General features: G+C 47.8%; 1 protein-coding gene and 1 long non-coding RNA gene across 2 annotated transcripts in view; one reads left to right on the forward strand and one right to left on the reverse strand.

The window, feature by feature from the left end:
- Nucleotides 1–14,177, forward strand: part of ANKAR (ankyrin and armadillo repeat containing) — a 381,604-nt gene that overhangs the window by 119,532 nt on the left and 247,895 nt on the right. The window contains 1 exon segment of the mRNA XM_029605998.1: nt 6,857–7,037. Coding sequence (XP_029461858.1) covers nt 6,857–7,037 — 181 coding nt within the window.
- LOC115093771 overlaps nt 1–14,177 on the reverse strand; it is a 123,812-nt gene that overhangs the window by 106,251 nt on the left and 3,384 nt on the right. The window lies entirely within an intron of this gene.

The raw sequence follows: 14,177 nt of genomic DNA on the forward strand, positions 1-14,177 counted from the left end.
CTGAGGGACTTCAGCCCTGCTGGGCATATCAGCTCACTACTGCCACCTCTGGTGGTTCTACTAACCTGTCTAATAAAAGAATTATCTGTGTCTGTCTTCATACCCAAGCCTAGCCGGTGGTCCCTCTCAGGATATCCTCCTGGGGGTGCAGTCATCTGCCATTGGCCCAAGGATCCACCTATCTACATTCCTCTACAGCTGAGTGCCCTGTCCAAGCACGTCGCTGGTAACAGATTGCTACTCCTTACCCATCAGGAGCCTTCAGCAATAGATTCATAACAGATTGCAACTCCGCAGTCTATACCTTAACAGATTGTTAACTATTCCCTCTACAGGAGCTGAGCATATCAGATTGCTAACGCCTCCTTCTACAGGAGCAGATTCATTACAGATTGCTAACTCCTCCCTTCTTGAGGAGTAGAGCATAACAGATTGCTAACTCCTCCTTCCACAGGAGCCAGTTCATAACAGATTGCTAACTCCTCCCTCTACAGGAGCCAGTTCATAACAGATTGCTAACTCCTCCCTCTACAGGAGCCGATTCATAACACCTGGAGCTGGTGATCAATCTGAGTGGCCAAGGCTACTAATTCGTCCAGCGAGTCAGGTGTTTCGCGAGCAGCCAGCTCGTCCTTTAAATGGGTATCCAGGCCTCTGCAAAAGAGAGTCCTGAGCCATTTGGGGTCCCAGCGGAGTTCTGCGGCAAGAGTTTTGAACTCTATGGCAAATTCAGCCAATGATCTGTTGCCTTGCTTCAATTCAACCAAAGCAGATCCGGCTACAGAAGTTCGAGCAGGGTCATCGAAAACGGATTTAAACAAGTCCATAAATCCTTCTATGTCCTGTAAAATGAGGTCCTTGCATTCCCATAAGGTAGATGCCCAAGACAAGGCCCTACCATCCAGGTATGAAAGGATGAAGGTGGTCTTGGAGAGAGCCATAGGAAATAAAGATGGCTGTAAGACAAAATGCATGCAACACTGATTTAAGAAGCCCCGGGTCTTCTGGATTTCTCCGGAGAAGCGGATTGGAGCCGCCAGTGGTACAGCAGTCTTTAAAGTTTCTGCCTGTAACAGACCTTCATGGTTGGAAGCTGTGCCTTGAACCTTCTGTGTGTGTAGTTGAAACGCTGAAGTAAGTTTCTCTAAGGCATCTTGCTGCTCCACAATGCGCAGGGCCAGGCCCGGTATGGCCTGCAAGGCATTGAGTTGTGCCGGATCCATGGAGTTAGCAATCTGTTAGTGTTTGAGATAGTTGTGGGTTGATCCTTGGGCCGGTGGCAGATGACCACGCCCCCGGGGGAAGATCCCGAGAGGGACCACCAGTCAGGCTCAGAGTTTGGAGACAGATACACACTAGTTCTTTTATTAAACAGTATATTGAAACACCAGAGGTGGCAGTAGTGAGCTGGAAGCGCCTGGCTGAGCTGTAGTCCCTCACATACTGGAACAGCGATCCTGGATAACTGAGCTGTAGAGAAAATGAATATAATAAGTAGGCAGGGTATGCTGAGTTCAGGAACAGAACCTTGATGATAACACTCACACAATAGTCTCTTAGAAGCAGCCCAGGAGCTGGAAATGAATTAAGCCCTCGAGGAGCGAGTACCTGGTTCCAGGAAACGCTCAGAGAGAGAGATAGTAGCTCACTGGTGTTGTAGGCAGCGAAGACTTCCTGGCAGAAGTGGTATTCAGTAGCAAGTCCGGGAACATGGGCCCTCGAGGAGCGAGTACCGGTTCCAGCCTGCAACCTGAAAAACAAGAGAGAGAGTGAGGCCCCCGAGGAACGGGTACCTCTGGTAAAGTCCGAGGAGGTAGAGTAGCAAGGTATGCGGAGAGTGAATCCCATCTGCAGTGATACCTGGAGGAAGCTAGGAATCGTTTCCGTTGCTAACTCGATTAGTTAGCGAATTCAGAGACCTTAAGTATCCGGTGAGGATGACGTCATCTCAGGGGGACGCCCCTGAGGTTTGCGCCACTGCTGGTACTTGAGTCGGGGCCGCGCCGCGTGCACGCCCTTAGGCTTCTGGGAAACATGGCGGAGTGCAGCGGCTAGCCAGTCCGGGGACGCCGGAGGAGGTCGGCAAAATGACGCTGCAGCAGCCAATCTTCCATCAAGCAAAGAGGGAGTTGCCAAAGAGGTAAGGTGGGCGTAGTGGAGACATCAGGCAGCGACGGTTGCAACAGTTATCTCCTGTCGATATCTGCTGAGCTGCGACATGGTCCTCCTTGCAGATAAGAAATTGCCATACTGGGTCAAACCAAGGGTCCATCAAGCCCAGCATCCTGTTTCCAATAGTGGCCAACCCAGGCTACAAGTACCTGGCAAGTACCCAAAAACTAATTATATCCCATTCTACTGCTGCTAGTAATAGAAGTGGCTATTTTCTAAGTCAACTTGATTAATCTCAGGTAATGGACTTCTTCTCCAAGAACTTATCCAAACCTTTTTTAAACCAACCTACACTACCTGCACTAACCACATCCCCTGGCAACAAATTCCAGAGTTTAATTGTGCATTGAGTGAAAACAATTTTTTCTGATTAGTTTTAAATGTGCTACATGCTAACTTCATGGAGTGCCCCCTAGTCCTTCTATTATCCAAAAGAGTAAATAACCGATTCACAATTACCGTTCTAGACTTCCATGATTTTAAAGACCTCTGTCATATGTCCCTCAGCCGTCTCTTCTCCAAGCTGAACAGCCCTAACCTCTTTAGTCTTTCCTCAGAGGGGCGCAGTTCCAACCCCTTTATCATTTTGGTCGCCCTTCTCTGTACCTTCTCCATCACAACTATATTTTTTTTAGATGCGGCGACCAGAATTGTACACAGTATTCAAGGTGTGGTATCACCATGGACCGATACAGAGGCATTATGACATTTTCCATTTTATTCACCATCCCCTTCCTAATAATTCCTAACAGTCTGTTTGCTTTTTTGACTGCTGCAGCACACTGAGCCGACGATTTCAATGTACTATCCATTATGATGCCTAGATCTCTTTTTCCAGGTGTTATCGTCTGGATGTGCAGGCCCAGGAGGATGCAGCCTTTGCACGTTGTAAACGCTCACCGCCGGCGCTGCACCACTCTGCCACTCCTCCAGATCCTAGGGCACCTCTCCTGTAAATTACTCCTCTTTCTCTATGCTGTCCCGCCGTCAGTAAAACTTCATAGGCCTTGGCCCCGACCTGCTCCACCCTGGCTTGGCTCGAGGGTCTGCTTAGTGAGAGTGGGTGGTAAAGCCACTTCACTCCAAAGTAGTACAAAACACAGTTTTTATAAAACAGTTTGTAGTGCAATTCCAACAATTCTGCTCCTTTTTTCCTCCCATTAACATCCCGCAGTTCTCAGGAACAACGGTCACAAGCACTGGGCTCTCTCTAGCCAGCCACTACCACTCCCTTTTGGGGAAAAGCACAACACTCCCCAACTCCCCTCTGTTGTACTACAGTTAGGGTCCTTCCCACGCCAAACAGCGTGTGCATAACTGTTTCACAATTTAAGACAAAAACGTTCTTTTAAACTAACAGTCCTTTACCATCCCCCACTCTGGTTACTCACTCTGTCTCCATAGCAGAACTGGAGGATTCCTCCTTCCAGGAGTCTACCTCCATATCCTCCTCCTCTTCCCCTGAGGAGCTGGGTTTTTCTGTCCACTGCCACCATGCCGGCACGCCCTCCTCCTCTATTTCCATTGATTCAGCTGTGTCAGAATCATTGCCACTTAATTCCGACACCTGTCCCAGCTCTCCCTCGGCCCACGGGTCAGGTGGTGGCTCTAAAAACCTGGGAGTTGTAGTCCTCCCTATCTCCTTTAGCGCCCTCTGCTGTTTACCCAGGGTTTGGCTTGTCTTTCTCCTATAATACCTTGGCTTTTCCTGCCACTTGCTGGGTTGTGCTGCATCACAACGTGCAGTGTTGACTGGACCACAGGCAGCCTCCCACCCTGTTGGGGAGTATTTTGGTACATCCCACTGGTTCTGAGTCCATCTGTCTACACGCTAGGAAATGGAGAAATTACATACCTGATAATTTTGTTTTCTTTATTATAGACAGATGGACTCAGCTTCCCACTTTGGCTGCCGCATGAGTGTGTTGTTAGTCCTCCTGTGGGGTTCTGGATCCAAAGGGATTACTGGTAAGTGTTTATCCAGTCCCTAGCGTGGTGTACCTAGGATCTTATGTGAGTTCCTTGTTTATGGTTGGTTGAGTACAGTTCTGTTTTTAATCAAGTTTTTTGCTAGTCTGTCCACAGTTGTTTTTGAACAGAATACTGGCAGGCTGGGGTCACTGCAGGGCTATATATATTGTGACGTCAGCTTGCTCCATCTCCATCTGCTGGCAGGGGAGCATAAACTAAATTATCAGGTAAGTAATTTCTCCATTCTGTGCAGGACATTTGCAAAGCAGCAGCATGGTCATCGATACCCACTGTTGCACAGACCTATTGTTTGGAACAGAAATCTCAAGCAGAGAGTAAATTTGGTCAGTGTGTGCTCACTAACATTTTAAAATAAGTACCCAACTTCCCGCACAATGACGATGGATTGCAAAAAAAAACGGGAAAGAGAAATAAAAACAACCTTTAGCTGGGGAGTTCCATTTTCTGTGACTGCTTTATGATGCTTGTCCATGGAGAAAGTCAAGTTGCTTACCTGTAACAGGTGTTCTCCATGGACAGCAGAACAAACAACCACACAGTTCCTCCCTCCTCCCCTAGTAGTTGAAGACAAGCTTAGAAATGGAGTCAGGGAGAGACGAGCAGTGACTTTAGTGTGGGAACTCCCATGCATTCCCAGAACAAAGAGAGAATAAAAGACCAAATTGGTGCTGTCGGATGACATCAGCCATCTTGGGTGGCTGTTTATTCTGTTGTCCATAGAGAACACCTGTTTACAGGTAAGCAACTTCCCTCTCCCCAGGATGCTCTTGAGATCTTTCTTAAAGGGCCAGCCCAAGTTGCCTGCAGATTTTCCCTGCTCCCAACTTCTATGTGTAAAAAACCCACCCCCTTTGTATGCCAAAAGTTATCCCCCCCTTTTGCAATCCGACCCTCCTTCAGTAGTAACAGGAATGCCCCCTAGGGTTTGAGGTCCTGCTGCGCTATGTTGTGGTCCCGACCGCTTCCCTTCTGTTAGGGCTCAGGCCCGCCTACCTCCGCTTCAGTAGTCGCCGCATTCCGCCCGCTCCGGACCCCGGGGGCTTCTCTCACTCCACGTGGCGGCCGCCATTACGGGCCTGCTTCCCTCCGGTCTCGCGCGTGCGCGAGGACGTCCGTCTTGAGCGCCCAGCTTCCGGAAGCCCGGCCCCGCCCTTGCAGCTGATGTCACGCCCGATTCCCGATATAACCGGCGTTCAGACTCTCTCTCAACGCCTTGCAACGAGGTTCACAACTTCTTAGTTGCTTCCAGTTGTGTTCCTGTTGATCTCCACGTTGCCTGCTTCTGACTCCGGTTTGCTTCTAACTCCGCTTCGCTTCTAACTCCGCTTCAGCTGGCTGCCTGCCTCTGACTCCGGTTTGCTTCTGACTCCGCTTCAGCTCGCTGCCTGCCTCTGATTCCAGTTTGCTTCTGACTCCGCTTCAGCTCGCTGCCTGCCTCTGACCCCGGTTTGCCTCTGACTCCGCTTCAGCCTACAGCCTACCTCTGACTCCGGTTTGCCTCTGACTCCGCTTCAGCCTACAGCCTGCCTCTGACTCCAGTTCGCCTCTGACTCCGCTTCAGCCTACAGCCTGCCTCTGACTCCGATTCGCTTCTGACTCCGCTTCAGCCTGGAGCCTGCCTCCGACTCCGGTTTGCTTCTGACCCCGCTTCAGCCTGCAGCCTGCTTCAGACTCCAGTTTGCTTCTGACCCCGCCTCAGCCCACTGCTTGCCTTTGACTCCGGTTTGCTACAGACTCCGCAGCCGCCCGCTGCCCTGCCTTCAGCCGGTCCTCGGCTCTGCGCAGCCGGCCCCAGCCTTCCGGGTACCTTGGACTTCCTATTCACTCTGCCTGCTCCGGTCCCGGCCTACACCCCACCACAGCCTTCTGGACATTCTGTAAACAGCTCCCAGTCCCAAGGACACGGGACCCTACGGGCTCCTCCTGGGGGGTCCCTGGTTCCTGGGTGAACCCTTCTGGCTTGTGGTTCCGCCTCCCGGCCTACCCTGTCTCCCTAGGTAGGTCGGCCCAAGGGTCCACTATCCTCTCCAGCAGCATCAAACCGCAACAGCGCTATTTTCATAATAGCGTTGGCCAGCCTCTGACTGACATTTTCCCCTAATGCAGAAAATCAGTGCTAGGTGCCTAACCTTTTTCACTCACTTTAGCTCCACCCTCATAGCCACCAACATTTGGCTGCCTAATAAAAAATAGGCTCCTAAATGTTTAAGAGCTCAGCCCTAGAAAGAAGCCAATTTAGCAAACTAGCTCCCAAAGTTAAGCACTTAAATCCTTTGAAAACTGCCCCTATAGAGGCCTTATTCACTAAAGATTTTTCTATAGCATAGAAGTGCAGGGGGAAGTCTTTTTTCAATGAGGCCTGGCTCCTGTATTATGTAACTCTAATTAATAATAACTTCCTAACAGAAATATGGATTTTTGTGTGTTGGTTTGTTGTTTTTTTTTGCTTTATTATATATACAATATTTATGACATTTAGAGTTACCAAGACACTTGCCCAACCTTGTCATTACGATGGAGGAGGGGCATTTACATTATTCAAGCATTCTGTGATTCAGTTTTCACCACTGAACAACATCTAAATTTGAGCATTCACAATGACAACCTAGTATGAATGATTATGTTATGTTTCTTTTTCAACAAGCATATAGAGAACAGCAAACAGTTTAATTATCTCACATTTTCATTACAGATACTATGTGATCTCGATTATTCTTGAAAGTTTCTATCAGCCGATGAACAAAAGCCAGTGGTGGGGAGCTGTAAATGGAATGATCTACACATTGACACCTAAAAGGCTTCCGTTAAATGAACTACAATTGGTTGAGCAGTTCAAAAAAAGATTTGGTTACAAAAAGTCTATTCAATGCAAGGTATCTTACATTCTATTGCACTTGATTTTCATACAGAATTGGGGATGCCATATAGCAGAAAAAAGGAGGAGGTTAGCAGGTATTTCATTTTTATTTCATTTATTAAAATGTATTGATCACTAAACACAACAGGATTACTTAAGAAATTGCCATGCTGGGTCAGACCAAGGGTCCATCAAGCCCAGCGATTTACAATGGAACATCCATAAAATTATATCAAAAACAAACAACAATAATATCACATACAACAACATCAGACTCAAATATATCATAGAACTGCCAGCATTAGAAATTCAACCCTTACATCAGGAGCATTGAAGGAGGAAGCTTTTTAGGGAAAGCCTGAATTTATTAAGGTTTTCCTGCATTCAGACCTCGAAAGGTAAAGTGTTCCAGGTGGAGGGAGAGGCTACAGAGAAAGCAGTTTCTCATGTAAATGCGAGATGGGCATGACGGACGGAAGGGACATCCAGTAGACCACGTTGTGATGATCTTAATTGCCGAGGAGGTTGGTAGATTCTGAGAAGAGCATTCGTCCAGGGGGAAGATTCTGTACTCAGTAATTGATAACCATTTTAAGTGAAGCAGAACAGGTGAAATATGTTCAAATCGTTTGGTATTAGACACTAATCTAGCAGCAGCGTTAAGTAGTAATTGTAACGGCTGCAGGTTAGATTTAGGAAGACCTAACAATAGACTATTGCAGTAGTCTAAATGTGGAAAGATAATAGCTTGCACTACGGTATGAAAATCAGAATTGAACAACAAATGGCGTAAACTAGATATCAGATGTAATTTGAAAAACCCAGATTTAACAATGGCTTTGATCTGGGGTTTAAACGATAGCATGGCGTCAAGAAGGACGCCAAGACTTTTGATGGGTTTGTTCAAAGCAAAAGATGAATTATCCAACATAAAGGTATCTGTATGAGGTGTAGAGTGAGGACGACATAAAAGTAAAAACTCTGTCTTTTTTGTGTTGAGAGACAATTTATTCTGATATAGCCATTGTTTAATGGCTGTTAAGCATAGATGCAGATGATCAAGTGTTTCTAGCCAAGAAGGTCTGATTTTAATAAAAAACTGTGTGTCGTCTGCATATATTTTGAAACCATCTGTAACATTGATCAGCAACTTAGTGATGGGCGCAAGATAGATATTAAAGAGCGTAGCAGACAATGCTGAACCTTGCAGCACTCCAGATTTTAAAAGCGAGGTTGATGACTGCTGATTGTTGAAACTAATGAATTGCGAACGACCTTCAAGGTAGTTGGCAAACCATGCTAAATACCACATTCACGCAATCGGAAGAAAAGAATCTTATGGTCAACAGGTTGAAAGCCGACGAGATGTCTAAGGAAACCAAAAGAAATTGCTGTCTGTTGTCAAACCCATGTTTCAAGGTATCTATAAGTGGGATGAGAAGCAATTCTGTACTCATAGACCAGCGAAAATCGAACTGATGGGGATTGAGAATTTCTATTTTTTTCCAGGAAGTCTGTAAGTTGTTGCAAAACAGCGCCTTCGATAATTTTCACAGCAAAAGGAAGGGAAGAAATAGGCCTATAATTTCCAATGTCCGTAATGTCTAAATGAGGCTTTTTCAACAAAGGTTTGACTACAGCTTTTTTAAGGCAAACAGGCAGCAGACCTGTGCTAAGTGAAGAGTTAACAGTATATGAGAGAGGGACACTCAAAGTGTCAATGATGGCTTTGAAAACTAACACAGGGACATTATTTAAAGGACAAAATACCTTATTCATCTTTGAAACAAGGTTGGAAATTTCCAAAGAGGAGACAACTTCAAAGGTTGAACAGATTGACGGATTATCTAAAAGAGAATTATGAAACCAGGGATTATCGTCCTTAAAAGTTAAGGATAAATTTTCAACTTTCAAAGAAAAGTATTTAGCAAAAATGTCGGCTGATAAGGATACAACAGAGATTGTATTTGAATTATAATCCTGAACAAGTCTATGAACTAAATGAAATAAAGCCTTGGGATGATTTTCTAGTTCTTTAATTTTTACAGCGTAACTGTTGTGACCAGGAATGTGGTCTCTTGAGCCGGCCTTGTGGAGAAGAGTTAGAAGAGAAGATGGACGCCACTGAAGAGAAGACCGGGTTGGCAGCAGGCTGACCGAGAATCGTGTAGAAACTTCACCCTGGAAGTCTGTGGCACAACCGAGAGGAGCCTGTGAGGACCTGGACTGCTGGGACTTAGGCGACGGTAGCGAAGAGGAAGTTTTCACCCTGGAAGTCCAAGATCCCCCCAGGAGGAGCCCATGAGGACCTGGACTGCTGGGACTTAGGTGACGGTGGTGCGAAGCGATGAGAAGACGATCCAGACGTCAAAACAGGCGGCAGACAGGAGAAGCGGAAGAGAAGCTGAGGTCAAGAGCCAGAGAGTCAAGCAATGGAATTTGAAACTGATACCGTGGATTAGATCAGGATCAGCAGGGCAGGAATCACAGGAGCTGAAGAGACTGGAGCTGGAATCACAGGAGCTGGAGTCACAAGATCAGGAGTCACAGGAGCAGAAGTCACAGAATAGGAGCTGGAATCACAGGAGCTGGAGTCATAGGATGGCAATTAAAGACTCTGAAGAAAAGCTCTGTTGCTAAGTGATTCTTATCAGGCAGACGCTGGCTTAAGTACCTTGCCGGCATCTGACGTCAACCAGGGGGCTGTCCTTTGCCTGCGGGTGCTGAACCGTTAGCAGGTCTTTTCTCGCGCGTGCGAGTGTGCCCCCGGAAGGGGAGAGTCAAAGTCAGACCTCGGCAGCGTCTCCCTCGTGGAGATGCTGCCGCAACGCGGCCCCGGAGGCCCAGCCCTCGCCGCGGCTCGGCACGGCCTCCCGTGCAAGAACAAAGGTAAGGACCCGGTCGCTAGACTAGTGACCCGGACCGCAACAGTACCCCCTCCTTTACGCCCTCTCTTCAAGGGACCCAGATTATCAGGATGATCCACGTGGAATTGTTGCAAAAGGGTTTTGTCTAAGATGTTTCGAGCTGGTTCCCAGGTGTTGTCTTCAGTACTTCAACCCTCCCATGCCAAGAGGTATTCCCATCGTCGATGGAAAAAACGAACATCGAGAACCTCACGGACCTGGTATGTCACATCATTTTGGACCGAAGCTTCTGCAGGTTCTAGAGACCGACGATGGTACCTGGAAAGGATCAGTGGTTTTAATAAAGAAACATGAAACACATTGGGGCGGATTTTAAGAGCCCTGCTCGCCTAAATCCGCCCAAATCTGGGCGGATTTAGGCGAGCAGGGCCCTGCGCGCCGGTGAGCCTATTTTACATAGGCCTACCGGCGCGCGCAGAGCCCCGGGACTCGCGTAAGTCCCGGGGTTTTCTGAGGGGGGCGTGTCGGGGGCGGGCCCGAACCGCGCGGCGTTTTCGGGGCGTGTTGGGAGCATTCCGGGGGCGGGCCCGGGGGTGTGGCTATGGCCCGGGGCGGTCCGGGGGCGTGGCCGCACCCTCCGGACCCGCCCCAGGTCGCGTCCCGGCGCGCTAGTGGCCCGCTGGCGCGCGGGGATTTACGTCTCCCTCCGGGAGGCGTAAATCCCCCGACAAAGGTAAGGGGGGGGTTTAGACAGGGCCGGGCGGGTGGGTTAGGTAGGGGAAGGGAGGGGAAGGTGAGGGGAGGGCAAAAGAAAGTTCCCTCCGAGGCCTCTCCGATTTCGGAGCGGCCTCAGAGGGAACGGAGGTAGGCTGCGCGGCTCGGCGCGCATCGGCTATACGGAATTGATAGCCTTGTGCGCGCCGATCCAGGATTTTAGCGGATACGCGCGGCTACACGCGTATCTACTAAAATCCCGCGTACTTTTGCTTGCGCCTGATGCGCCAGCAAAAGTACGCCAAATCGCGCAGTTTGAAAATCTACCCCATTATGTATATGTAGAGTAGTGGGTAGGCGTAGCCGGTATGATACTAGGCCTACTCTCTCCACCACACGAAAAGGACCGCAGTACTTGGGAGCTAATTTTTTAGATGGAACCCTAAGATGAAGGTTCTTCATACTCAACCAAACTCTATCACCAGGAAGAAACACAGGTGCAGGTCGTCGATGTCAGTCTGCACATTTTTTGGCTAGTTCTGCAGATTGAGAAAGTCTCCATTGAACCGAGTTCCAGAGGTTGTGCAACTGTAGTGCGGACAGATGAGCAGCTGGCGAAGGAATGGATAATGGAAGAGGTATGGAAGGTCTGAGTTGCCTCCCATACACTACTTGAAAGGACGACCTTCCAGTAACTGAATGCGTGTGATTGTTGTAGGAAAACTCAGCCCAAGGGAGTAGTGAAACCCAGTTGTCTTGTTTCTCGGTAGAAAAGATGCATAGGAATGTCTTCAAAGAATGATTCATCCGTTCGGTCTGCCCATTGCTTTGAAGATGAAAGGCCATAGACAGATTGAGCTAGACTCCAAATTTCTTACATAATGCCCTCCAGTATCGGGCGGTAAACTGAGATCCCCGGTCTGATATGATGCTTTGTGGTAGACCATGGACTCAAAAGATGTGCTGGGTGAATAATTGGACCAATTCTGGTGCCAAAGGTAATTTGGAAAGAGGCACAAAGTGGGCCATCTTGGAGAAACAGTCCACTGTTACCCAGATGACTGTATTTCCTTCAGAATTAGGCAAATCCACCACAAAATCCGTGGCAATGTTGGTCCGGGGCTCTACTGGTATGGGCAAGGGTTGCAAAAGACCCCAATGTTGTCCTGTTTGAGATTTCTGTTTAGCACAGGTGGGACACGAGCTAACGTAAGTGTAAACATCCCGTCTTATACTAGGCCACCAATAATATCTGTTCAGAAGATCCAGAGTTATTTCGCAGCCAGCATGACCAATAGTGAGGGAGTCATGGGCCCAACTAAGAATCTCACGACGATTTCGTCTAGGAACCACTGTCTTCCCGAGGGAACTTACCCTCGTAGAGGAAACGTTGATCTTTGCCGGATCGATAATGTACTGAGGAGGTTCTCCCTCCTCCTCCTCAGAAGTGCGAGACAAAGCGTCCACTCGGATGTTCTTAGCTGCGGGTCAGTAACGTAATGTGAAATCAAAGCGGTTGAAAAAAAGAGACCAACGAGCTTGCCTAGGGTTTAGGTGTTGTGCTTGACTCAAAAACTCTAAATTCTTGTGGTCAGTATATACTGTGATAGGGTGAATGGCACCTTCAAGCCATTGTCTCCATTCTTCGAATGCCAATTTGATTGCCAAAAGTTCTTTGTCTCCAATACTATAATTACATTCTGCCACGGAGAATTTCTTGGAGAAGTATGAACAAGGCCACAATTTCCCAGTACTGGATATTTGACTGAGGACAGCACCTACCGCTATATTGGAAGCATCCACCTCCACTATAAAAGGACATAGCGGATCAGGATGGTGAAGACAAGTATCCTGTAGGAAGGCTTCTTTAAGATCCTCAAAAGCCTGACAAGCTGGTTGTGGCCAATCCACGGCAACAGCTCCCTTCTTGGTAAGGGCGGTAAGAGGAACAACCCTAAGGGAATAATGAGGAATAAATTGTCTGTAAAAGTTCACGAATCCGAGGAAATGTTGTAAAGCCTTTATTCCTCTAGGGCACAGCCATTCCTTTATAGCAGACACCTTTTAGGGGTCCATTTGGAACCCTATTGCGGAGACAATGTATCCAAGAAACGGTAGGGACTGCTGCTCAAACATACATTTCTCAAGTTTTGCATACAAATGATTGTCCAGAAGAATTTGTAGCACCTGTCTCACATGCTTCCGATGCGATTGTAGATCTCGAGAATAAATTAGTACATCATCCAAATAGACTATGACAGAAGTTTGTAACATTTCGCGAAGCACTTCATTCATCAGTGCTGGAAGACTGCTGGGGCGTTGCGTAGTCCAAACGGCATTACTAAATACTGATAATGCCCGCCCCTGGTATTGAAGGCAGTCTTCCATTCATCTCTGGGTCTGATGCGGACTAGATTGTAAGCGCCACGTAAGTCAAGCTTAGAGAAAATTTTGGCACCTTGTTGTCTATCCAAAAGTTCAGGAATTAGCGGAAGAGGATAACGATCCCTCTTAATGATGGCGATCAGGCCTCTGTAATCGATACATGGTCTCAAGGAGCCATCCTTTTTCCCTACAAAGAAAAAACCCACTCCGGCGGGCAATTTAGAGGGTCTGATGAACCCTTTAGCTAGATTCTCAGAGATATATTGTGACATCGCTCTTGTTTCAGGCAAGGATAAAGGATAAACCCTTCTTCGAGGCGGTGTGGTTCCCGATAGAAGTTCTATAGCACAATCAAAAGGGCGATGCTGTGGTAATATCGCCGCCTTCTTTTTGGAAAATACTTCTACAAAATCTGCGTAAGGCGCAGGGAGCAATACAGAGGTATGAAATAAAGGCATACTTGGGACGCGTGGAATCTGGAGATAGTGGTTGAAGCAAAAGGGACTCCATTGTGCAATTTGTAAAGTGTCCCAGTGAATGACAGGAGAGTGCTGATGTAACCATGGTAATCCCAGTACTACAGGATGGACTGCCTTTTCCAGAATCAAAAAGGAAATCTCCTCTGAATGTAGAACTCCTGTTTGAAGCGTGAGAGAAGCTGTGCGAGCAGAGATACATCCTGGGAGCACGGTTCCTCGAATAGACATGATCCGCAGTGGGGGGTTATGTGGAAGAATGGGAATCTGAAGCTGCTGCACCAGTTCAGACAAAATTAAATTCCCTCCAGCCCCTGAGTCAATAAAAGCGAGAGTCTCGAAAGTCCCTCCAGGATATTTCAATGTAACAGGAACAGTGCATTGAGGAGCAGAGTTAATGCAGCCTAGGAGTATCTCCTCCGTACAGTCTAGGCTCTGGCGTTTTCCGGCTGATCTTTACACTGGGCTAGAAAGTGGCCCTTGCTGCCACAATACAAGCACAAGCCCAATGTTTGACGGCATCTCCTCTCCTCCGCCGTCAGCTGTGTTCGCCCTAACTGCATGGGTTCCCCCACTGTTGTCTCTGGAAAGGATCAGTGGTTTTAATAAAGAAACATGAAACACATTGGGGTGGATTTTAAGAGCCCTGCTCGCCTAAATCCGCCCAAATCTGGGCGGATTTAGGCGAGCAGGGCCCTGCGCGCCGGTGAGCCT

The sequence above is a fragment of the Rhinatrema bivittatum genome, chromosome 6 (genome assembly GCF_901001135.1).
Source record: "Rhinatrema bivittatum chromosome 6, aRhiBiv1.1, whole genome shotgun sequence".
Lineage (NCBI taxonomy): Eukaryota > Metazoa > Chordata > Amphibia > Gymnophiona > Rhinatrematidae > Rhinatrema > Rhinatrema bivittatum.